The sequence below is a fragment of the Salvelinus fontinalis genome, chromosome 12, assembly GCF_029448725.1.
Source record: "Salvelinus fontinalis isolate EN_2023a chromosome 12, ASM2944872v1, whole genome shotgun sequence".
NCBI lineage: Eukaryota > Metazoa > Chordata > Actinopteri > Salmoniformes > Salmonidae > Salvelinus > Salvelinus fontinalis.
Window position 1 is genome coordinate 23,395,931 of NC_074676.1, and position 24,994 is coordinate 23,420,924.

Sequence of the window (24,994 nt, forward strand, 5' to 3'; positions counted from 1 at the left end):
TTGAAAGTGTACACAAATACAATATAGTTTATTTCACTTTAAATAACAGAAAGGCAGTCAGCATCATATCGTATCATCATATGGATAATGTAACATCGCCACTCCTGATTGGACTAAGAGAGTGAAGGACATTCCACCATCACCATGGTAACCCAAAGCCTACAGACAGAACAAATGGGTAAAGGGTGGTGCAGGTCAGACTAAGATGAGACTGTAATAGGGTGTGTGTGTGTGCCGGGTATTTAGGGCTATGTGTGGACTTCTGTAGATCTCAAAGGATTGGACAGGTGCCAACATCCAAAAATCCCACCCAGCCTTTCAGAGGGCACTATGGAACACCGTTTCTTTCCTCTTATTGAGAAGGAGCCTAAGGGTTGATGTGAGGTTGGTCTCAGAGGACAAAACACCTGAGGGAAAACAACATGGCCGCCAAAGCAACCTGACAACAGGGTGATGGAAAACAGCACTAAAAACATCCCACATATAGGTCCTCTTCTTTACCTAAGCAGACCCGACACACCACCCGTATACCCAACCATACACGCACTTTTAAATCACACCGCACATATTCCAGCAATCCACCCATACACACACACCATTCCAGGGATAAGGCCAGATGGGTGTAATGTCCTCTCACATGTGTTTGTGTCGGTGAGCATGCATTCTGGGTGTGTGTACTCTGCATGTGTCTATATGTTCTGAGTGTGTGTGTTAAGGGTTCAAACCCTCAACATGGAGATATGTTGAAGAAGTCTCTCTGGGGGGGGGGGGGGGGGTCTCTCTCCTCTTTCTTCACCCCCACACCAACCCGTTTGACTGTGAGGAGTTCAACTGGACATTTTCATAGCTTCTCCCGTTTCCCTGTGGATGAAATATACAGAGACACGTTAGTCCACGAACTAGAATTACCAAGGGAGAAACAGATTCTTCACTCGCAAGTGTACACACACACACACACACACACGCACGTACTGTAGGTAATGTAGTTTGATTTCAGCATAACTGCATAGTGGTTCTGACTCTTACCCTAGATGCCATGGCTTTGAGTTTGCGTATCAGGGATGTTTTTTTGGAGTAGATCACCTCATCCTCCATCTCTCCCTCGTTCTCCTCTCCCTCCATCACGGCACAGCTGTCTGCCCCCGGCAGTTCACACTCCTTATTGGACGACATTACCAGCTTCGAGTACTTAAACTCCAGCCTACCAGAGTCAGGGGTAGGCGGGACTTAGTAAAATCACCAATCTTCAGTACTACTCTAGTTCTTCTTCCAGACATATGTATGAATGAATGGATGAGTTCCTACCTCTTGTTCTTCTTCCAGACATATGTATGAATGAATGGATGAGTTCCTACCTCTAGTTCTTCTTCCAGACATATGTATGAATGAATGGATGAGTTCCTACCTCTTGTTCTTCTTCCAGAAATAGCAGGTGATGGAGAAGAGCAGTGCGGCGGTGAAGGCGCCTATCGTCGCCCCCATCTTTACCAAGAAGTCCATGCTCTCACACGGCCAGGTCTTCTTCTCCGGGAGGGACACCCCTCCTACACACCGCTTTGGCTCAGTCCACACATACAGAGTGTCCTGGGGAGAGGGAGACAGTGAACATGTGTCAGTGTGTAATGCTATGAAATACATTTTATCTAAAGGATTCAGAGTGAGAGCAGATAGCAGCTCCTTGCAGGGAATCGATTAGTTACACACACACACCTGTAGTCCTCCCTTGCAGGCTCCCTCTATCTGGTGGTAGTTTGTGGATGTGCACTGAGGACACGCCCCCGAGCTCTCCCACAGGAAGTGAAAGGTACAGCCATCACACGTCCCCGCCGGACACTGACTACAACAGAGAAACATACTGTTACTACAATGTACTAATCTAACTTTTACGCTATAAGGACAGTTTCAATGAGATGTCATCTGATCAAATCCAATCAAATCTGAGTGATAAATCCATGTGTTTGTTCTCAGCTTCTCGTGTTCCCCCAGCAAGGAGCATGAATATCCATCACACAGAGTTAGATAACTAGCTGCCTGGGAGTAAAAGCAAACGTCTTACTAATTTAACAGTCACAAGAGGATGCAGAGATTCTGGGAATTGAGCTTGCAGTTCATTTCGAGCTTGGACTTCTTTTAAGTCTCTCCTTTTACTAGTAATCTCCTTTGAGGCTGCAGTTTCAGAGAAAGACAGAAAGAGAAAGAGAGAGAGATAGAAAGAGAGGGGCAAGAAGAGAGGAAAGGAGACAGACAGTACCTGGGTACTGTGAGTTCTCCTTGTGTGCTTCTATCCGGGTTACAGCGAAGCGTCACCACCACGTTACGACCTTTATCACATGACGAGGTCACCTCCAGAGAACTATCCAATAGAAGCACAACATTTGGTTAAAAAACTGATTAAGAGCAACTAAAAACTACCCCAAACATTTACTTGGGCCCCAAAAACACTATTCACAGAAGTAGTTATGTTTTAGAATTTGTGTTTTAGGATGTAGAAAAGATAAATTACCGGTAGAAGAAGTTGACGTCAGGGACTTTGTTGGTGGTCTGTGGGAACAGGTCTGGTCTTGCCTTGACTCCATCCAGAGTCAAGGCCACTGTCGCTCCTAGACACATTCGTCAAGAAATTAACGCCTACTACACACCAGCGACAAATATCGGCATCAGGTTACAAGGAACATGTGTGTGTGTGTGTGATGTGTACTCACCCAGGAAGGTGTCTGCTAGGCTGATGGACTGAGAGGATAGTGCTGTGTGGAAGCCCCGCCCACTGGAGGGGATAATGGTTGATTGACAGATTAAAGTCTCCACCGCATTGGCTGGTTCCCCTGCCTCTTTCTGAGAATCGGCGCTGGAAAGGTCAGTCACGTTGTCTGTACACACAGCCCTTCTACCCTGAGAATTTAAAGCTAAATTCAGGATCACAAAGTAATTGTAGGTTGCAAATAGTGTTAAATCAGTGTGTGTGTGTGTGTGCGTGTGTGTGTGTGTGTGTGAGTCTGTGTGTGTGTGTGTGTGGGTGTGTACCTCTTCTCCACAGAGGCTGATGTTGAAAAGGTGGTAGTATTTGGTTCCTTTGGTGGTAAAACTGGGTCCGTTCATCAGTGTTCCAACAGAGCCCAGGGAACTGTAGTCATAACTCAGAGACACGTTGTTCTCAGAGTAGGAGAACACACAGTCACTGTAGCACCTGCTGCGCTCCTGAAAAAGCAAACATTCAGTTGTGCACTGGGGGAATCAACAATGGACACACACTTTTATTCACCAACCTCAACACACAAACACACGCTTGGTATCACTGATATCAACAAAACACACACCTTGTTGCTCTTGCTGGATGGTCCACAGGGTTTGCAGGCCTCTGGGCCCAGGGTGCTGTGTGAGGTGAGGTGTGTGTTGGGGGGGCACTCGGTGCACTGGCTGGTGTGTATGTAATGTCCTGGAGGGCAGGGCACACACAGCGAGCCGGAGGGCTGGGAGAGGAGGGCACAGGTCTGACACTCCGACGACACACCGTCTACAGCGTTACTCACCGAGATGGAGTAGATACGCACCACGTTGTTCACATTCTGACGCACCTGGAGAGAGAGAGAATGCACTACTAGTATATGATTGTGTCTGTATACATTAGTGCGTATCCAAGTTTGTATACAGTGTGTGTGTGTGTGGGGGGGGGGGGGGGCGTGTACTTACGTCAGAGGCCTGGTTGGTCCTCTGGAAGGCCCAGGTATATGACACAGAGGCGTTCTTGGTCATAATGTGTGTGTAGGACTGTCTGACCTTACTGCCCTCCCATGACGCCACCACCCTCGTACTCTTCCTGTTTACATCCTACACACAGTGATGTCATTCACTTTACACAGTTCAAAAGTAGTGCACATTTTAAAAGGAATAGAAATATCCAAACACTTTTCTAGATGTTTGTATACTTTTTGCATTGAGTGTGGGTTTTTCTTTATTCGGTGTTGTTCTCACCATCATAAAGTACAGCTCACAGTCAGCTGAACACACCATCTCAAACTCAAAGCTGATACGGCCAAACTCTGTCCCCGCACCACCTGTTGCTGATGTAGGAGGCCTGAAAACACACACACACACTCATTAAGAGAGAGATAGAAGGAGAGGGGAAGGGAGAGAGCAGTGTTGCACGGTATACCGGTGCCACGGTATTATCACGATACCAAAACAAAACTTACGATAGCAACAATTTAGAATACCGTAGTACCGTTTCATATGATACTACCAAAACTTGCAGTCCCTGATGAGTCAACTGTTGTTACATTGATACATTGCAGCCGTGCACAGAGCAAGCAAAGTTGACACATTGTATCATTTCATCACCTGCTATAACCAAGAGCACAGGTCAGTCTCAGTAGACTTTGGAAGTTCGCTGTCCTGCAGCCTCCGAGTGTCATAGAGGAACAATGGACAGGCATGCTTGCAGCTTTACAAAGAAGACAACAGCTGGTCTTAAGGCCACACCATTAAAATAATATGATCCATATAACCAGAGCTACCTTATTTCCTTCTAGCACATTTGATATAATTTCACAAACTTTGTCACGGTCCATTTTAAACTAGGTCAGGTTGCTAATGATTGGTTTGTGTTAATTATTGGTTTGTGTTAACTGAAGAGTAAAGGTGGTTTCATGCAGTGTTTTCCCTTTACTTCCACAATGACCTGAAGATCATTATGCATTTATATTCCTTCATTCCATTCTTCCAGCCAAATCACAGGTAGACCTTTGCAAATCAGCCATTCTATGCAGTATTATATTATACACTGAATGTTGTGAAGTTAAATTCAACGTGACAGGTTTTGCATTGCACATGCACAGAACGTTTAGAAAACGGGAGGAAGTGTCCGGGGGAAGGGGCGAACAGGACGCTATGCCACTGAATTATTTCTCCAGCGGTTTCGCGATACTACTTGGTATCGTGATACTTGGCCTGGTATCGTTAGTAAAATGTTGGTATCGTGACAATAAGACTGAGACAGATTGAGATGATGGGACTCACTTAAAGCCAGGTACATGGAGGTTGAGGATGAGGTAGTCGTTATCAGAGCCCCCTGCTCCACTACGGATATGATCCCCCGCCACCTCCCAACCTGACGGAGAGACACATCAGAACACATACAACACGCACACATACCAGGGTCTTCTATGACTATTTCACTCCAATGTGGCCTGTGGCCCCTCTATGCATTATGCTAAAGGCCCTAAGACAGGGGTACACAACCCTCCTCCTGGAGAACTACCCTCTCTTAATTCTTATCCTGGCCTAAGGGGATCATGTCAACAACAGTAAAGAGCAACAGCGCCCTCTAGGCCTCAGAGAGAGCAGCTGCACCCACCATTCATGCCGTCACACTTGGAGTTTCCCACATTGAAGCAGGATGTCTTCATGCTGGCTGGAAGGACGTTCCACCACTTAAACTGATAACCTACAGCAGGTTCAGTACCCGCAGGACACGACTCACACGCTGGGAGAGAGGTAGAGAATAGGAAGAGAAGAGGGAGAGAAATAGAGATCATAAATTAGGAAAGCAAACGCACATTTTTTTTTTTTTATCCCATTATCCCATTTATTTAAAAAATGAAATAAAAAAATCTAATCAAATTCTATTTGTCACATGCGCCGAATAAAACCTTAGTGAAATGCTTACTTACGAGCCCTTAGTAAACAATAAATAAATACAAAATGAAAAAAAATAAGGAAATTGAAAAATACGAAATAATTAAACAGCAACAATAAAATAATAGTAAGGAGGCTATATACGGGCATACCGGTACAGAGTCAATGTCCGGAGGCACAGGTTAGTTGAGGTAATTGAGGTAATATGTATATGTAGGTAAAGGTAAAGTGACTATGCATAGATAATAAACAGCCAGTAGCAGCAGCGTAAAAATGGCAAGGGGGTGTGTCATTGCAAATAGTCCGGGTAGCGATTTGGTTAGCCGTTCAGGATCTCATGGCTTGGTGGTATAAGCTGTTAAGAAGCCATTTGGACCTAGACTTGGCACTCCGGTACCGCTTGCCCTTTGGTAGCAGAGAGAACAGTCTATGACTAGGGTGGCTGGAGTCTTTGGCAATGTTAAGGACCTTCCTCTGACACCGCCTTGTATAGAGGTTCAGTGATGTACTGGGCTGTACGCACTACCCTCTGTAGTGCCTTGCAGTCAGATGCCGAGCAGTTGCCATACCAGACAGTGATGCAACCAGTCAGGATGCTCTCGATGGTGCAGCTGTAGAACTTTTTGAGGATCATGAGTCATGAGAAATCTTTCCAGTCTCCTGAGGGGGAAATGGGTGTTGTTGTGCCCTCTTCACAACTATCTTGATGTGTTTGGACCATTACAGTTCGTTCTCGATGAGAATGGGGACATGCTCGGCCCTCCCTTTCCTGTAGTCCATGATCATCTCCTTTGTCTTGATCACATCGAGGGAGTGGTTGGCACCACACGGCCAGGTCTCTGACCTCCTCCCTATAGGCTGTCTCTGTCACGGCTGTTGAAAGGAGAGGACCAAGGTGCAGCGTGGTCAGCGTACATTTTCTCTTTATTTGATAAAAATGACGCCGAACAAAACAACAAACACTACAAAAACAAACCGTGAAGCTACAGGCTATGTGCCCTAAACAAAAGTCAACTTCTCACAAAGACAGGTGGAAAAAGGGATACCTAAGTATGGTTCTCAATCAGAGACAACGATAGACAGCTGCCTCTGATTGAGAACCACACCCAGCCAAACACAAATAAAAAAAATAGAAGAAACTAGAATGCCCACCCTAGTCGTGACAGTCTCATCGTTGTGGGTGAACAACTGTTGTGTTGTCGGAAAACTTAATGATGGTGTTGGAGTCGTGCTTGGTCATGCAATCACGAGTGAATAGGGAGTACAGTCGTGGCTAAAAGTTTTGAGAATGACAAAAAAATATTAATTTTCACAAAGTCTGCTACCTCAGTTTATATGATGGCAATTTGCATTAACTCCAGAATGTTATGACGAGTGATCAGATGAATTGCAATTAATTGCAAAGTCACGCTTTGCCATGCAAATGAACTGAATCCCCAAAAAACATTTCCACTGCATTTCAGCCCTGCCACAAAAGGACCAGCTGACATCATGTCAGTGATTCTCTTGTTAACACAGGTGTGAGTGTTGACGAGGACAAGGCCAAGGGATGGGCTCACTCGCAATTTTGCCTAAGACACAGCCATGAATAAAGAATGGTACCAACACATCCTCTGAGAGCAACTTCTCCCAACCATCCAGGATCAGTTTGGTGACGAACAATGCCTTTTCCAGCATGATGGAGCACCTTGCCATAAGGCAAAAGTGATAACTAAGTGGCTAGGCGAACAAAACATCGATAGTATGCGTCCATGGCCAGGAAACTCCCCAGAACTTTATCCCATTGAGAACTTGTGGTCAATCAAAACCCCACAAATTCTGACAAACTCCAAGCATTGATTATGCAAGAATGAGCTGCCATCAGTCAGGTTGTGGCCCAGAAGTTAATTGACAGCATGCCAGGGCGGATTGCAGAGGTCTTGAAAAAGAAGGGTCAACACTGCAAATACTACTCTTTGCATCAACTTCATGTAATTGTCAATAAAAGCCTTTGACACGTATGAAATGCTTGTAATTATACTTCAGTATTCCATAGTAACATCTGACAAAAATATCTAAAGACACTGAAGCAGCAAACTATGTGGAACTTAATTTTTGTGTCATTCTCGAAACTTTTGGCCACGACTGTACAGGAGGGGACTGAGCATGCACCCCTGAGGGGCCCCTGTGTTGAGGATCATTGTGGCAGATGTGTTGTTACCTACCCTTACCACCTGGGGGCGGCCCGTCAGATGAAGGACAAGAGCGAAGGAACACAAAAGAGATAGAAGAAAGGGGTATTTTGTCACCTTTGACCCCATCAGAGAATGTCCCGGGGGGGCAGGGAGAGCAGGTAGCAGTGTCGTTGTTATAGAAACCGGGGTTGCACGGGGGGCAGGGCTCACGGTCACCAGAGGGGGGCAGTGTTTCAGCCCCAACCACATCCACCAGACAGATCTGAGGCTCCACCCACCTGTAGGTCACCTGCGTCTGAAACCACACACACACAGAGACAACCCGGAGGATGAGGAAACTAACCATACAGAAAGCCAACATGGAGGACACAGACACTGAATTGTAGGGATACTGGCGCTAGAATGGCTAACCCCTGCATGGGCACTTGTGTAGATCAAAAAGGATTAGACAGGTATAAGCAATCTGGCAATAATGGATGTGATATTGGGAGGTTGAGTTAGTCTTCTCACCTTGCCCTCAAGATCACAGGGGGTGTGGATCTGAAAGTAATCCTTCTTGGAACATGGTGGTCTTGCTTTGCACTCAGCTGACCCCTCCGCTGGAAGAGAGAGGGAAAGAAAGGGGGGGGGGGGGCAGAGAAAGAGATGTTTAAAAGATAATGAACTGCAGTATAACCAATGAGCTGCTCAAACTCATGTTCTAACTCTGATAAGACAAGTTGTATATAGGTGTCTGCATCTGAGCCTACATGCATAGAGTGTGGTGGTGTTGCAGTGGGTACAGGAGCTGGCTCCGTGGCCAGAGTGGGTGTCTCTGGGACAGGGCTGACATGAGGAGGAGCCTGGGGTTTGACTGAACGTCCCTGGTTTACACGGGAAACACTCTGACGCATACGCCACTCCTAAAGAGAGAAAATAACACTTAAGTACAGAGGGGAAGTGGCATGAACAGCTACAATAAATACACAAACACACACACGGTAGTCCTACCCTCTATGTGGACGTTCTTCAGCAGAACAGGTTTGACTACTTTAGCTCCAATCAGGATCCCTGCTGTCCTCCAGTACAAGATGTTAGTGCCCGACTTCAGATTCACCTTGAACACACCCATTAGAGATCAGGGTTTAGAATGCCCATCTACACAGAGATATGACCTGACAGCATCACAATACTTGACACTTGATGGTGCTGTAGCCTCAGAGGCTGTCTAACCCTTCAGACCTGAGACACTCCTGATTCAATGAATCAAGGGCTTGGTGATTAGTTAACTAGTGAAATCAGGTGCGCTAGTGCTGGGCTAAAACGAAAGCTTGCAGTCAATTTGGGTCTTGAAGAACAGGACTTTAAACTTAATTACAAACAAATGCAGCTCTTACAGTGTGTGTGGCCCACTCCCCGTGACTGGTAAGCTTGAGCCACTTCTTATCAGCAGTCTGGTCCATCTCCTGACACTGGTCATTCTGGATCTGTCAAGCAACCAGAACACCAATCAATCAATATTTAAATTAGTGAATATCACTTCAGCATATTTATAGCGCTACTTGGTCAGGAAGGCACTGCAGAGAAGGATTTACTCTCACTAACTAGCAGATATCATAGGAATGAGAGAATGAAGTAGAAGACTCACAAAGAACTCGAAGAAGAGGTTGCCGTCTGGGTACTGGTAGTCAAAGGAGACTGATCCCGGTTTCTTCAGATGGACAGCATAGATCAGAGAGACAGTACACTCATCTCTGTTAGACTCCAGGTAACTACCCTGCGGAAACCACGTCGAACTGGACACACACACACACACACACACACACACACACACACACACACACACACACACACACACACACACACACACACACACACACACACACAGCAGAGATTAATGAGATGCAAGAACTGCAACGACACCATGTTTTAAAAATCATTAGCTAAACCCCTCCCCTTCCCACACCTGTTGCAGGTAGTGCTGTCGTCTCCATGGGGACCATTGTCGAGGTAAGTTGCTAGGGAGCTGAACCCGCTGGGGATGGTTTCCCAGTCATCAAATCGAATACCGCTGCCCAGAGAGTAGGTACCTGCTGCACACTGAGTACACTCCTGGGCAGACATCTCCAGAAACTCCCCCACCTCACAGGAAAATGCTGGGGGAGAGAGACGGGCAAGAGAGAGTGGACATTTTATGGAAAAGATAAGAGAAGTATACACCAGCGGCGACCTGTCATTCAGGGCACATGGGGCAAAGCCCGACCTGTTTAGCTAAAATATAAATATATACAGTACCAGTCAAAAGTTTGGACACACCTACTCATTCCAGGGTTTTTCTTTATTTTGATTTTTTTCTACATTGTAGAATAATAGTGTAGGCATCAAAACTATGAAATAACATATGGAATCATGTAGTAACCAAATAAAATCAAAATTTCATATATTCATAATTTGAGATTCTTGGTGACAGCTTTACACACTCTTGGCATTCTCTCAACTAGCTTCATGAAGTAGTCACCTGTAAAGCATTTCAAATCAGTAGTGTTGTGACAAGGTTGGGGTGGTATACAGAAGATAGCCCTATTTGGAAGAAGACCAAGTCCATATTATGGCAAGAACAGCTCAAAAAAGCAAAGAGAAACAACAGTCCATCATTAGTTTAAGACATGAAGGTCAGTCAATGAGGAAAATGTCAAGAACTTTGAACGTTTATTCAAGTGCAGTCGCAAAAACCATGAAGCTCTATGATGAAACTGCCTCTCGAGGACCGCCACAGGAAAGGAAGACCCAGAGTTAATAAGTTCATTAGAGTTACCAGCCTCAGAAATTGCAGCCCAAATAAATGCTTCACAGAGTTCAAGTAAGACACATCTCAACTGTTCAGAGGAGACCGTGTGAGTCAGGCCTTCATGGTCAAATTACTGCAAAGAAACCACTACCAAAAGGACACTCGGGCTCCCGAGTGGCACGGTGGTATAAGGCCCTGCATCTCAGTGCAAGACGCGTCAGTACAGTCCCTGGTTTGTATCCAGGCTGTATCACATCCGGGTGTGATTGGGAGTCCCATAGGGCGGCACACAATTCGCACAGCATTGCCTGGATTTGGCAGGGGTAGGCCGTCAATGTAAATAAGAATTTGTTCTTAACTGACTTGCCTAGTTAAATAATGGTTAAATAAAAAATAAATAAGAAGAGGAGACTTGCTTTGGCCAAGAAACACGAGCAATGGACATTCGATTGGTGGAAACCTGTCTTTTGGTATGACGAGTCCAAATTTGAGATTTTTGGTTCCAACCGCCCGGTCTTTGTGAGACGCAGAGTAGGTGAATGGATGATCTCCGCATGTGTGGTTCCCACATGAAGCATGGAGGAGGTGGTGTGATGGTACTTTGCCGTTGACACCGTCAGTGATTTATTTAGAATTCAAAGCACACCTAACCAGCATGGCTACCACAGAATTCCGCAGCGATACACCATCCCATCTGGTTTGCACTTAGAGGGACTATCATTTGTTTGTCAACAGGGCAATAACCCAACATACCCACAGGCTGTGTACGGGCTATTTGACCAAGAATCAAATCAAAGTGTATTTGTCACGTGCGCCGAATACAACAGGTGTAGACCTTACAGTGAAATGCTTACTTACAGGCTCTAACCAATAGTGCAAAAAAGGTGTTAGGTGAACAAAAGGTAAATAAAGTAATAAAACAGTGAAAAGACAGGCTATATACAGTAGCGAGGCTATAAAAGTAGCAAGGCTACATACAGACACCGGTTAGTCAGGCTGATTAAGGTAGTATGTACAGGTAGATATGGTTAAAGTGACTATGCATATATGATGAACAGAGAGTAGCAGTAGCATAAAAGAGGGGTTGGCGGGTGGTGGGTGGGACACAATGCAGATAGCCCGGTTAGCCAATGTACGGGAGCACTGGTTGGTCAGCCCAATTGAGGTAGTATGTACATGAATGTATAGTTAAAGTGACTATGCATATATGATAAATAGAAAGAAGCAGCAGCATAAAAATAGGGGTTGGGGGGGGCACACAATGCAAATAGTCTGGGTAGCCTTTTGATTACCTGTTCAGGAGTCTTATGGCTTGGGGGTAAAAACTGTTGAGAACTTTTTGTCCTAGACTTGGCACTCCGGTACCGCTTGCCATGTGGTAGTAGAGAGAACAGTCTATGACTGGGGTGGCTGGGGTCGTTAACAATTTTTAGGGCCTTCCTCTGACACCGCCTGGTGTAGAGGTCCTGGATGGCAGGCAGCTTAGCCCCAGTGATGAACTGGGCCGTACGCACTACCCTCTGTAGTGCATTGCAGTCAGAGGCCGAGCAATTGCCATACCAGGCAGTGATGCAACCAGTCAGGATGCTCTCGATGTTGCAGATGTAGAACCTTATGAGGAACTCAGGACCCATGCCAAATCTTTTTAGTTTCCTGAGGGGGAATAGGCTTTGTCGTGCCCTCTTCACGACTGTCTTGGTGTGTTTGGACCATTCTAGTTTGTTGTTGATGTGGACACCGAGGAACTTGAAGCTCTCAACCGGCTCCACTACAGCCCCGTCGATGAGAATGGAGGCGTGCTCGGTCCTCCGTTTCCTGTAGTCCACAATTATCTCCTTAGTTTTGGCTACGTTGAGGGATAGGTTGTAATTCTGGCACCACCCGGCCAGGTCTCTGACCTCCTCCCTACAGGCTGTCTCGTCGTTGATCAGGCCTACCACTGTTGTGTTGTCTGTAAACTTAATGATGGTGTTGGAGTCGTGCCTGGCCATGCAGTCATGGGTGAACAGGGAGAACCAGAGGGAACTGAGCACGCACCCCTGTGGAGCTCCAGTGTTGAGGATCAGCGTGGCAGATGTGTTGCTACCTACCCTCACCACCTGGGGGCGGCCCGTCAGGAAGTCTAGGATCCAGTTGAGAGGGAGGTGTTTAGTCCCAGGATCCTTAGCTTAGTGATGAGCTTTGAGGGTACTATGGTGTTGAACGCTGAGTTGTAGTCAATGAATAGCATTCTCACATAAGTGTTCCTTTTGTCCAGGTGTGAAAGGGCAGCGTGGAGTGCAATAGAAATTGCATCATCTGTGGATCTGTTTGAACGGTATGCAAATTGGAGTGGGTCTAGGGTTTCTGGGATAATGGTGTTGATGTGAGCCATTACCAACCTTTCAAAGCACTTCATGGTTACAGATGTGAGTGCTACGGGTCTGTAGTCATTTAGACAGGTGACCTTTGTGTTCTTGGGCACAGGGACTATGGTGGTCTGATTGAAACATGATGGTATTACAGACTCAATCTGGGACATGTTGAAAGTGTCAGTGAAGACACCTGCCAGTTGGTCAGCACATGCCCGGAGCACACGTCCTGGTAATCCGTCTGGCCCCACAGCCTTGTGTATGTTGACCTGTTTAAAAAGTTCTTACTCACGTCGGCTATGGAGAGCGTGATCACACAGTCGTCCGGAACAGCTGATGCTATCATGCATGCCTCAGTGTTGCTTGCCTCAAAGCGAGCATTGAAGTGATTTAGCTCGTCTGGTAGGCTCGTGTCACTGGGCAGCTCGCAGCTTCCCTTTGCAGTCTGTAAAGGTTTGCCCTGCCACATAAGATGAGCGTCAGAGCCGGTGTAGTATGATTCAATCTTAGCCCTGTATTGGCGCTTTGCCTGTTTGATGGTTCGTTGCAGGGCATAGCAGGATTTCTTGTAAGCTTCCGGGTTAGAGTCCCGCACCTTGAAAGCGGCAGCTCTAACTTTTAGCTCAGTGCGAATGTTGCCTATAATCCATGGCTTCTGGTTGGGGTATGCACATACAGTCACTGTGGGGACGACGTCCTCGGTGCACTTATTGATAAAGCCAGTGACTGATGTGGTGTACTCCTCAATTCCATCGGAAGAATCCCGGAACATGTTCCAGTCTGTGAGAGCAAAACAGAAGGGGAGCGATGGAGTGCTGCATCAGATGACCTGGCCTCCACAAATCACCCGACCTCAACCCAATTGAGATGGTTTGGAGAGTCGGGAACTGAGGCCTTTTTCTAGAACTCCAACCTAAAATAATGCTGACATCATGATTCAAACTTTATTTATAATGTTTTTGTTCCCAGTTTTCTTGAAAGCTTGAACAGGAAGAGGGCGCGGTGGTGGAAGGTGCCGCCTTACAACCTGGAATTGAAATAGATTTTGGGGGGGTTTGTAATCATTTGATTTACACACACATGTCTACCACTTTGAAGATGCAAAATATTTCTGGTGAAACAAACAAGAAATAAGACAAAAAAGAATAAGAAAACTTGAGCGTGCATAACCATTCACCCCCCAAAGTCAATACTTTGTAGAGCCACCTTTAGCAGCAATTACAGCTGCAAGTCTCTTGGGGTATGTCTCTATTAGCTTGGCACATCTAGCCACATCTAGCCACTTGGATTTTTGCCCATTCTTTAAGCAAAATTGCTCCAGCTCCTTCAAGTTGGATGGGTTCCGTTGGTGTACAGCAATCTTTAAGTCATACCACAGATTCTCTATTGGATTGAGGTCTGGGTTTTGACTAGGCCATTACAAGACATTTAAATGTTTCCCCTTAAACAACTTGAGTGTTGCTTTAGCAGTATGCTTAGGGTCATTGTCCTGCTGGAAGGTGAACCTCCGTCCCAGTCTCAAATCTCTGGAAGACAAACATGATTCCCTCAAGAATTTCCCTGTATTTAGCGCCATCCATCATTCCTTCAATTCTGACCAGTTTCCCATTCCCTGCCGATGAAAAACATCCACACACCATGATGCTGCCCCCACCATGCTTCACTATGGGGATGATGTTCTCGGGGTGATGAGAGGTGCTGGGTTTGCGCCAGACATAGCGTTTTCCTTGATGTCCAAAAAGCTACATTTTAATCTCATCTGACCAGAGTACCTTCTTCAATATGTTTGGGGAGTCTCCCGAATGCCTTTTGGCGAACACCAAACGTGTTTGCTTATTTTTTTAAGCAAAGGCTTTTTTTCTGGCCACTTCTGTAAAGCCCATCTCTGTGGAATGTACAGATTAAAGTCGCCCTATGTACAGATACTCCAATCTTGCTGTGGAGCTTTGCAGCTCCTTCAGGGTTATCTTTGGTCTCTTTGTTGCCTCTCTGATTAATGCTCTCCTTGCCTGGTCCGTGAGTTTTGGTGGAATAACAGACTGGAAGCTTCACTCTCTTGGCAGGTTTGTTGTGGTGCCATATTCTTTCCATTTTTTAACAACGGATTTAACAGTGGGATGTTCAAAGTTTCTGATCTTTTTTTATAACTCAACCCTGATCTGTACTTCTCCACAACTTTGTCCGTGACCTGTTTGAAGAGCTCCTTGGTCTTCATGGTGCCGCTTGCTTTAGTGTTGTTGCAGACTCTGGGGCATTTCAGAACAGGTGTATATATACTGAGATCATGTGACAGATCATGTGACACTTAGTTAAATAAAGTCCACCTGTGTGCAATCTAATTATGTGAGTTCTGAAGGTAATTGTTTTCACCAGATCTTATTTAGGGGCTTCATAGCAAAGAGGGTAAATAAATATGCATGCACCACTTTTCTGTTTTTTTAAATTGTTTTTATTGGGGGTTTTTTAAACAAGTTTTTTTTTTTCATTTCACTTTGCCAATTTGGACTATTTTGTGTATGTCCATTACATGAAATCCAAATAAAAACCAATTTAAATGACAGGTTGCAATGCAGCAAAATAGATAAATCGCAAAGGGGGATGAATACTTTTGCAAGGCACTGTATGTATACTGTGGCTACGAAAGTAATACTAAGTGTATGTTGTGTAGTAAGCTGTTAGTAGCCCATGTGCCTCACCCTAATAATTTGATCCATTTCCCCCTCATAACTTAGCCTACTGTTCCGACTTGGTGGTACACATGTAGCCTATAGCCTGTTTTAGAGAAATGTAATCATCGAACTTTGTAAGACCTTTCATTGTCTGCTTATATGCCCCCTTTATCTATCCTACGGTTCTGACTTGATGTACAGTCGTGGCCAAAAGTTGAGAATGACACACTAATATCAATTTTCAAAAAGTCTGCTGCCTCAGTTTGTGTGATAGCAATTTGCATAATGTTATGAAAAGTGATCAGATGAATTGCAATTAATTGCAGAGTCCCTCTTTGCCATGCAAATGAACTGAATCCCCAAAAAACATTTCCACTGCATTTCAGCCCTGCCACAAAAGGACCAGCTGACATCATGTCAGTGATTCTCTCGTTAACTCAGGTGTGAGTGTTGACGAGGACAGGGCTGGAGATCACTCTGTCATGCTGATTGAGTTCGAATAACAGACTGGAAGCTTCAAAAGGAGGGTGGTGCTTGGAATCATTGTTATTCCTCTGTCATCCATGGTTACCTGCAAGGAAACATGTGCCGTCATCATTGCTTTGCACAAAAAGGGCTTCACAGGCAAGGATATCGCTGCCAGTAAGATTGCACCTAAATCAACCATTTATCGGATCATCAAGAACTTCAAGGAGAGGGGTTCAATTGTTGTGAAGAAGGCTTCAGGGCACCCAAGAAAGTCCAGCAAGCGCCAGGACCGTCTCCTAAAGTTGATTCAGCTGCGGGATCGGGGCACCACCAGTACAGAGCTTGCTCAGGAATGGCAGCAGGCAGGTGTGAGTGCATCTGCATGCACAGTGAGGCGAAGACTTTTGGAGGATGGCCTGGTGTCATGAAGGGCAGCAAAGAAGCCACTTCTCTCCAGGAAAAACATCAGAGACAGATTGATATTCTGCAAAAGGTACGGGATTGGACTGCTGATGACTGGGGTAAAGTCATTTTCTCTGAAGAATCCCCTTTCCAATTGTTTGGGGCATCCGGAAAAAAGCTTGTCCGGAGAAGATAAGGTGAGCGCTACCATCAGTCCTGTGTCATGCCAACAATAAAGCATCCTGAGACCATTCATGTGTGGGGTTGCTTCTCAGCCAAGGGAGTGGGCTCACTCACAAGTATGCCTAAGAACACAGTCATGAATAAAGAATTGTACCAACACATCCTTCGAGATCAACTTCTCCCAACCACCCAGGAACAGTTTGGTGACTATCAATGCCTTTTCCAGCATGATGGAGCACCTTGTCATAAGGCAAAAGTGATAACTAAGTGGCTCGGCGAACAAAACATCCATATTTTGGGTCCATGGCCAGGAAACTCCCCAGACCTTAATCCCATTGAGAACTTGTGGTCAATCCAAAGAGGCGGATGGACAAACAAAAACCACAAATTCTGACAAACTCCAAGCATTCATTATGCAAGAATGGGCTGCCATCAGTCAGGATGTGGTCCAGAAGTTAATTGACAGCATGCCAGGGCAGATTGCAGAGGTCTTGAAAAAGAAGGGTCAACACTGCAAATATTGACTCTTTGCATCAACATCATTTTAATTGTCAATAAAAGCCTTTGACACTTATGAAATGCTTGTAATTATACTTCAGTATTCCATAGTAACATCTGACAAAAATATCTAAAGACACTGAAGCAGCAAACTTTGTGGAAATTAATATTTGTGTCATTCTCAAAGGTTTTGGCCACGACTGTACAGGAGAGATTACTGTAAGAACGGCCCATGTTCTGAATTCGGTTGCTATACATTTCCAAACTGCTGAACTAATAGCTATTGACTACGTCGTTCTTAGCTCGCTCATTAATGTTGTCATGCCTCCTTTTCCTGTTCGGGTGGCGCTCAGCGGTCGTCGTCACCGGCCTACTAGCTGTCATCGATCCCTTTTCCCTTTTCTGTTGGTTTTGTCTGATTTGTTTCACCTGTTTCTTGTTTAGATTTTGAGTTGGGCTATTTAAGCCGGTAGGCCCGCCTGCTCTTTGTGCGGGCTTGATCATTTTTCCCACTGTGTTGACGTGTGCTAGTGCGTGTTGTTTCGTTACCTGTTTTGGGCATTTGTTTGATTACGCCCAGTTTCGTGGAGAGTACTACTTTTCTCTGTACGTAATAAAGCGCTATTCTGAACTTTCTGCCTCCTGCACTTGACTCCGCACCCACTACGCCTAGTGTTACAAATGTCTTATGGATGGCCTCTTATCCGCTCTTCATTCCCTTATGCCATAGTTTTTACATCTCAATTGTCAGTAGAAACCACATTTGTTTAAGCAAGTCAGCCATATCCGCTATGTTTTTTTTAAAGCAGTAAATGAGTCTGAATGAACTGTTTCGCTGCCAGACAAGGCTCCGCTGATACCACTGCTACACCTGGCTAAGGACTCACTCCATGGTGCTGAAAAGAAAGTGCTGCTGTTGCGACAGCTTTATGTAGGCCCTAACAGTTTGTGGGCACCGTTTGTCAAAGTTATAGTGCAATTCATGTATTGTTTAGTCTTGTGTTGTGTAGTGGATTTGCTGGCATGCATCTAAAAAAATTTGCCCCACCAAAATGTACATGTTAAAATCGTCACTGCATACCACTATTTGGAAGTGTGTCAGAGAGTGAGAGAGGGGATGTATCAGAGCTTGTTAGAGGTCAGAGATGGTGCAAAACAGGAGATAACATTATATTGGTAAAATAAAAATGGTAGACCTTCTGTTTACACCAAGGAGAGGGGAAGTAACTGGGTCCATAATTGGGCTGGATACAGCTCAGAGATGTACAACAGCCCTCGGATGGCTTCCCCGTAACCACGGGAACAAACCTACTAATCCCCACATCCTGGTGAAAAGGGCTGTGTGGGTGGGGGTGCGTGCGTGGGCGAGGTTGTACAAAGTAGGGTTGTGACATTTAAACGAAATTGGGATTGGTTACTTTAAAAAGAACAATCCCTAACCTAAAAACTTTAAGTAATATTTTTATCAAAACTACCACTGACAGGTCGCGATAATTATCCTAAAGACAAAAAAATACCTAACGCAACAATGTTAAGTAGGAGAAGACGAAATGCAAAGGTGGAATTGAGCTACAGTGGCAGTACAGATGCAATGCGGAAAAGGGGAGCACTATGAGACCCAACCCCTTGCTGGCAGCAGTGCAATAAGGGACGGACTGAGAAAATCACAGGCTGATTACAGAAATGATTGCGGTTGCTGTGCAGCCATTGTCAATTGTAAAGGATGCCGGCTTCAATGTTGCCATAATGGCATGTCTAGAAATAGACTACAAGATGCCATGTCGAAAAAGCGTAACGGCCCGGATGGAGAAATGATTGCTCTGAAAGTACAAAGCACAAGCTCTCAAAAACAATACTTGGCTCCCGAGTGGCGCACCATCGCAGTGCTAGAGGCGTCAGTACAGACCATGATTCGATTTGAGGCTGTATCACAACCGACCGTGATTGGGAGTCCCATAGGGCGGCGCACAATTGGCCCAGCATCGTCCAGGTTAGGGTTTGGCCAGGGTAGGCCACCATTGTAAATAAGAATTTGTTCTTAATTGACTTGCCTTGTTAAATAAAAGGTTAAATAAAAACAGATTGTTTGACATCTATAAAGACGCCGTCATACATCACTGCAATAAGCCATCACATTGAGGAGAAGTGAGAACATGGAGGAGGAGAGTAGAGAATCTTGCTGAGTGGGTGGGGGGCAGAAGTAAGGTCTGGTAGGGTTACCACTAGATAACACAGCCACAAAGTCAAATTGGGTATATTGTAAATATTAATGATAAGAAAAACTAGCTTTTTGTCTTAACTTAAGGTTAGTCATAATGTTAGCAGTGGGGTTTAAAATCACATTTTAAGAAGATAAATTGTAGATCTAGGCGGATTTTATGAGTTTGTGGCTGTGGTAATTAGTGACTGCTGTTTGTTAGGTAGCCAGGACTGCGGCAAATTGAACTGCATTGTCCCTTAGCAGTCATACGCAGAACCATGTCTGAATTGTGATTTTAGTAAGGTGACTTCTGTCACATCAAACAATGAAACAGAATTGTCTGGAAGCTTTTCCCTAGGTGTCTGTCTCACTGGCTCAACCAGACGGACTGGGTAGAAAAATGGCCAATCAGGAATTAAATAGAAAAAGAGAAAAGCAGACAGAGGTGAGCTTTTCCCAGAGAACAAAACAAAGATGCACAAAGATCATGCCCCCACATGCTAACCTCGCACCATTACCATTAACAGGGTGGGATTCTCTTGGGGGGTATGATATTTATGAATCTGTAACTTTCTCACTCATCATTATTCACGATTCAATCATGATTATCTGTAATCATGGTAGAATACTCATTAATTAAATTTAAAAAAAATCTGAAATATACAATATTCTATTCTTATTTACAATAAAAGTGACTCCAAAAAAAACACAATACATTATTTAACATGAATTTCTATTGGGTACAACATAATTGGAAACATAACAAAAACAAACTGAAAATGCATCCAACAAGTTTGTAGAGTCACAAGCTTGATGTAGTCATTGCATGCTAGGAATACTGAACTTCTGACTAAATATAATACACCATAAGTGAATTTGTCCTTCGAATGGGGGGACTTGATGCATAAAGTGCTTACATTTCTAAACGTGGAAACAGATATGTATGAACAAATAAAAAAGGTGACATTTTGTACTGTCGCCTCATAAAACATTTGATCTCAGATCCAAAATGCTGGAGTATAGAGCCAAATTAAAAGTTTTAGCTTCACTCTCCAAATAAATATGTAGGGGAGTGTCTGTCAATAAAACCTTTTCCACAGACATGCATCAGTTAGAGATATTTAGGGAAGCAAAGTCAGGCGCAAGACCCCCCCTGTGAGAATTCACAAGTAAACATAGTGAGACCTGTGTGTGTGTATATATATAAAGCTCTGAGGTTATTGGCCTATTGTTCCAGCATGAAGCCAGCTCTGCCCTGTGCTATGACTGGAGCAGAGACAAAGAGCCAATCAGGTCGTTGTGGAATACTGGAGGAAATTCCAACCAGCTGATAAGAGGGTGTGAGAAAAATCTCTGACACACACACACAGTACTTACTGCACTCTGTCCCTCGTACAGGCTCGGGCAGTCCGATGCAGGATCCATGGCTCTGAGGGATTGCTACTCGCCATCGCGACCCTGTACTGTCACACTCTGTATATTCATAGTAGTAGTCTGTCTGCAACACAAGAGATAGCATGGATACACAGTGATGGAGAGAAAGAGAGAGGGGTTGAGTGTGTCTGTGTGTGTCTTTGAACAGTATGTGAGAAACAGTGAGAGACAAATAAAAGACAGACATGGGGACAGAGAGAGGTCAGTAAACACCAAGACCACCAAGGGCCCTGAGTTCTCTCTTCACCCCCCCATTCCATCACTATGGATACAGGAAACCAAGGCACAGCACACAGTGGGTAAGTGGATCAAAAACTGATCCTATGTCAGTATAATGAAGGTATAAGTTGTCCCTAACCACTGACAATTGTATGTCCACGCGTAGGAATTTGATGGTTCAGTCTTGCAAAAAGTTCTGAGATTTAAGGTTTTTGAGTTCAAGGTTTGCAATTTTCACTGTGAGAACATTGCTGAAGTGTTATCTCTCACACACAAACATGCTGTGGAGTATGTGGTTCGCCATCATGGTAAGGGAAATTGTAGAGTGAGCATGACTCGTTTCATCACTATTCTGACCATAATGTCCCTTGAATTTGCCAAACCATTGAGTGAAATACAACATGCTTTTTGCCATGTTTAAGGAACGTTGACCTTTTAGAAGAACACACGTGTCTGAACAAAGTGCTGAAGGGGTCATGTTGTGGGCATCATGGACATGGCACATGGCATATATATGAAGTTGTAGAATCACGCCTAGGCTTTACAGTAACACCATTGTTTCGTCCTCAAAACTGAAGCTATTTGTATCCAACAGCGTACTGTTTTGATGCAAATGAATGAATGCCACATGCAGACCTGGTTTCACATGATATTCATTTCAAATAATGTATTGCCGTATTTACTACCATCTGTCTTAAACGTTACCCTTCCCCCTCGCTTTCCCTCAGAAATGACTGATAGCTATGTATCACTGAGATTCATGCCAATCAATAAATCAGGGCATAAAGTTTAATTATCTATTCCTCTATACCATGACCCCAACAGAAGTCTATATTCTTCATGCCTGTCATGTGTTACCTGATAGGAGATGTCTGTTCCAGGACAAATCTGAACTGACATATCAGGTTCTGTCACATGGTGTCATTCTAAAGACATTCCACTAGACCAGGGACTGCCAACCCTTCTTCTGGAGAGCTACTGGGTGTGCAGGCTTTTGCTCCAGCCCTGCGCCAACACTCCTTAAATCTAAGCATTTGCTCATCAGGACATTGATTAGCAGAATCAGATGTGTTCTAAAGGGCAAGGCGAGAGCAAATGCATGAATATTTAGTGGCTCCAGGAGGATAGTTGCCCCTAGACTCTAGAGACTCTACGTCTCTAACATGTAGGCTCACTTTTCGTGAAAAGTCCCATTACAAGTCAGACTGTTGAATAAACTTCATTTGAATGTACTTTACCCGTTGTCTGCTGATTTTGACTTTATGTAGGAGGTAATTGGAGACAAAATATCCACAGGGAAGTGTTATTAGCCCTACTTTGAGTATGCTGGTCTGTTTTTATTTTCAATACTGATGCAATTTGCATGTGACCAATACTATTGCCGAGGAATAAGGCCGACCCTAAACCACAGCCGATTGTGAGGAAACATGCTTCAGTCGACTACGTTCGGCTATTGTTGACATATTGTGCATCACATGTGATGAGTGAAGAGACTGAAAATACAAGTGACAGAACCTACCGGCTCTGCAAAGTCAGGTAAACAACACTTTCCTGTGGATATCTCCACCTCCTACCACCAAAAGAACTAACACCATGTATAACCAGTAAAGTAAGTGTAAATATTATTTTAGTCAACATTCTGGCATGTAGAGACTGTTTTGTTTAGGAAGATTTTGGTCAGACTGATAATCCATGGAGTAACCATGGCAACAGTCTGATGTTTAGACAATGTTACCCCAGGATAAATGTAGGGCCAAAATACTTGTTTTCTGGTGGTAGAAATAGTAGTCTTGTGGAAGTGCAGAGCGCAGATTCCACAATGCCCTGGTGAGTCACTGTTACTGGACAGTAAATTGGAGTTTGTGTCCATCTGAATGTAATATAAGCCAGGCTATGTTGTTGCCAGCCATGTGCTATGGCTCAGAGGTGATGAGTGGCGAGAGAGACGGTGGGAAGGAAAGGCAGCTCCATGCAGGAAACTGATAAGACTCAAAGTCTGCCCTGAGTGTTGAGACAACACAAACCAGAACACTGTGTACACACACACACACATACACACACACACACACACACACAGCCCTAAGCAGTGCAAATGTCCTAAGCAACAATTCCACAGAAATCCTGCAGGACTACCTGATTGCATGACTGACAGGTGTTTGGAGAAACAGGATGAGTAATTAGTTGTCAAGGAGGGCATCTCCCTCTCTCTCAGCAGTGTATGTGTGTGATTTATATAAACATATGAATCTGACCGGAAGTGCAGCGTCATCAATTCATAATCGTATTAGTAATGGTCGATGGGATGATTACTGTTTAGCGCTCATGTTGTTCTTCACAGTAGCTTGTGTGCCCCTGACTCAGACTCCTCTTCTGACTCTCTATTTGAATGGATAAGCTGGTAAATAACACACTCTTGTGTTTTCCACTAACATGCATGCACCATATTAGCACACGGAAAATACAGCTACTAAAAATAACTCCGACAACACATACATCGGCATCCTGACAGTGGATCTCACCTCTGTGCATGGATGTGGTCCCTTCGACCCGAATGCCAGCCGAAAAGAGAGGAGGAGAGCGCTACCAGCGATAAACCAAGACCGGGAAGCCATAATAGGAACCTGGGAATAGAGCGATGTCAAAAAACTAAGTAGGCTAGATTTCAGTCTTAAAGCAATGGCCTGTTAAACGTTATGAGTGTTTGATGTCGCAAATGTATAAAATGCTGTCCGACTCACGTCTAGGTTGAAGTGGGTTTCCTTTTTCTCTACCTGCGACCGATGGGTTTGAGATTCTGGTTGTACGTTTGCAATTCGCATCTACCGGTGTTTGACGCGACGGTGACGTCGATGGTCTGATAAAGGCAAGCCGAAGAGGAGTCGTTATTACGATGAAACCGCGTTCATGATATGTCGGAAATACGAGCTTCCGAATGCAAAGAAAATCTATTTGAATGGCCCTCCAACTCGTAACAAAACATGGGGAAACTCTGGTTTCCTCGTGTTGCGACACTATCATTTGTTTAACTGTAGGCTACTTTTATCGTTCATGGTTGACGCAGTTTGTTCATAGCACGTAAGTGCACACAACTCGGTTCTCCGAGTTTCCTAGGCGCATTTCCTGAGTTTCCGATGCTTCATGAATGACACATTACAGTACCATTCTTTATACCTCAGTGATTCCTACTGTACATACAGAGCAAAATCAGTGCAGCAGTTTTGTATTGAGATTCATTTGAATATTTACCTAACAATTCATTATTTTAAATACAACCATAGTTAGCCTACCTGTCTTTGTAGAATCTATGAAAGCTAGCTTTCACATAAAATCACTGCCAGGGTTCAGAATTGTGGTTAACTGTATATTTGAACCATTGGCCATTTCACTCAACGGAGCACAAATACTTTAAGTGGTTTACAGTTTCCAATTACTTGATATGTAAATGTATAGTCAGGTCTATAATTATTGGCACCCTTTAAAAATATGAGCGACAAAAGACTGTAGCCTATAAAATAAATAATACAAATACTGAGCTATATTGTATGCTAAACAATTTTAAATTATATACTGTTATACAAATAAAATTGCTCAGAGAAAGAATAATAAAGAAATCTTAAAAGGATAGGGGTCAAAATTATTGGCACCCCTGTTTTCGCTAGAGCTCGACAGCTTGTAGTCCTTAAACCCGAAAATGATTTACCTCTGGTTCGTTCCCCTATGGGGAAATGAATGGTGAAAGAACAGGGTTTTGGGATAAACGCCTAAAATAAGGTCTGAGGTTAACACATGCTTAGGAGATCTTATAGGCTTTGTTCTTTGAGATAATATCAGTCAGTTCGCATTACCGTTGTGAATTCCGAAGCCTTTATGTACTTTTATCAAATAGTACATAAATGCTTCAAAATTCACAAAAGTGACATTAGCTGATAAAGATTATCTCATAGAAAAAAACCTACAAGATCTCAAGCCTGTGTTGACCACAGGCCTTATAGTCAGCA

General features: G+C 44.3%; 1 protein-coding gene across 1 annotated transcript; it reads right to left on the reverse strand.

Moving 5' to 3' along the window:
• On the reverse strand, nucleotides 1–24,069 carry LOC129867007 (endosome/lysosome-associated apoptosis and autophagy regulator family member 2-like). Its single transcript, XM_055940093.1, has 23 exons — nucleotides 23,735–24,069; nucleotides 23,516–23,617; nucleotides 20,721–20,841; nucleotides 9,751–9,940; nucleotides 9,433–9,580; nucleotides 9,182–9,271; nucleotides 8,796–8,901; nucleotides 8,555–8,707; nucleotides 8,316–8,404; nucleotides 7,920–8,100; nucleotides 5,351–5,479; nucleotides 5,014–5,104; nucleotides 3,970–4,072; nucleotides 3,688–3,825; nucleotides 3,315–3,572; nucleotides 3,022–3,195; nucleotides 2,703–2,889; nucleotides 2,504–2,600; nucleotides 2,252–2,353; nucleotides 1,711–1,837; nucleotides 1,406–1,584; nucleotides 1,027–1,201; nucleotides 1–861 (listed from the first exon to the last, which is right to left on the reverse strand). Exons 1-23 carry the CDS (start codon nucleotides 23,813–23,815, stop codon nucleotides 793–795), a joined length of 3,090 nt encoding a protein of 1,029 aa, XP_055796068.1. The 5' UTR covers nucleotides 23,816–24,069; the 3' UTR covers nucleotides 1–792.
• Nucleotides 24,070–24,994: the final 925 nt, after the last annotated feature.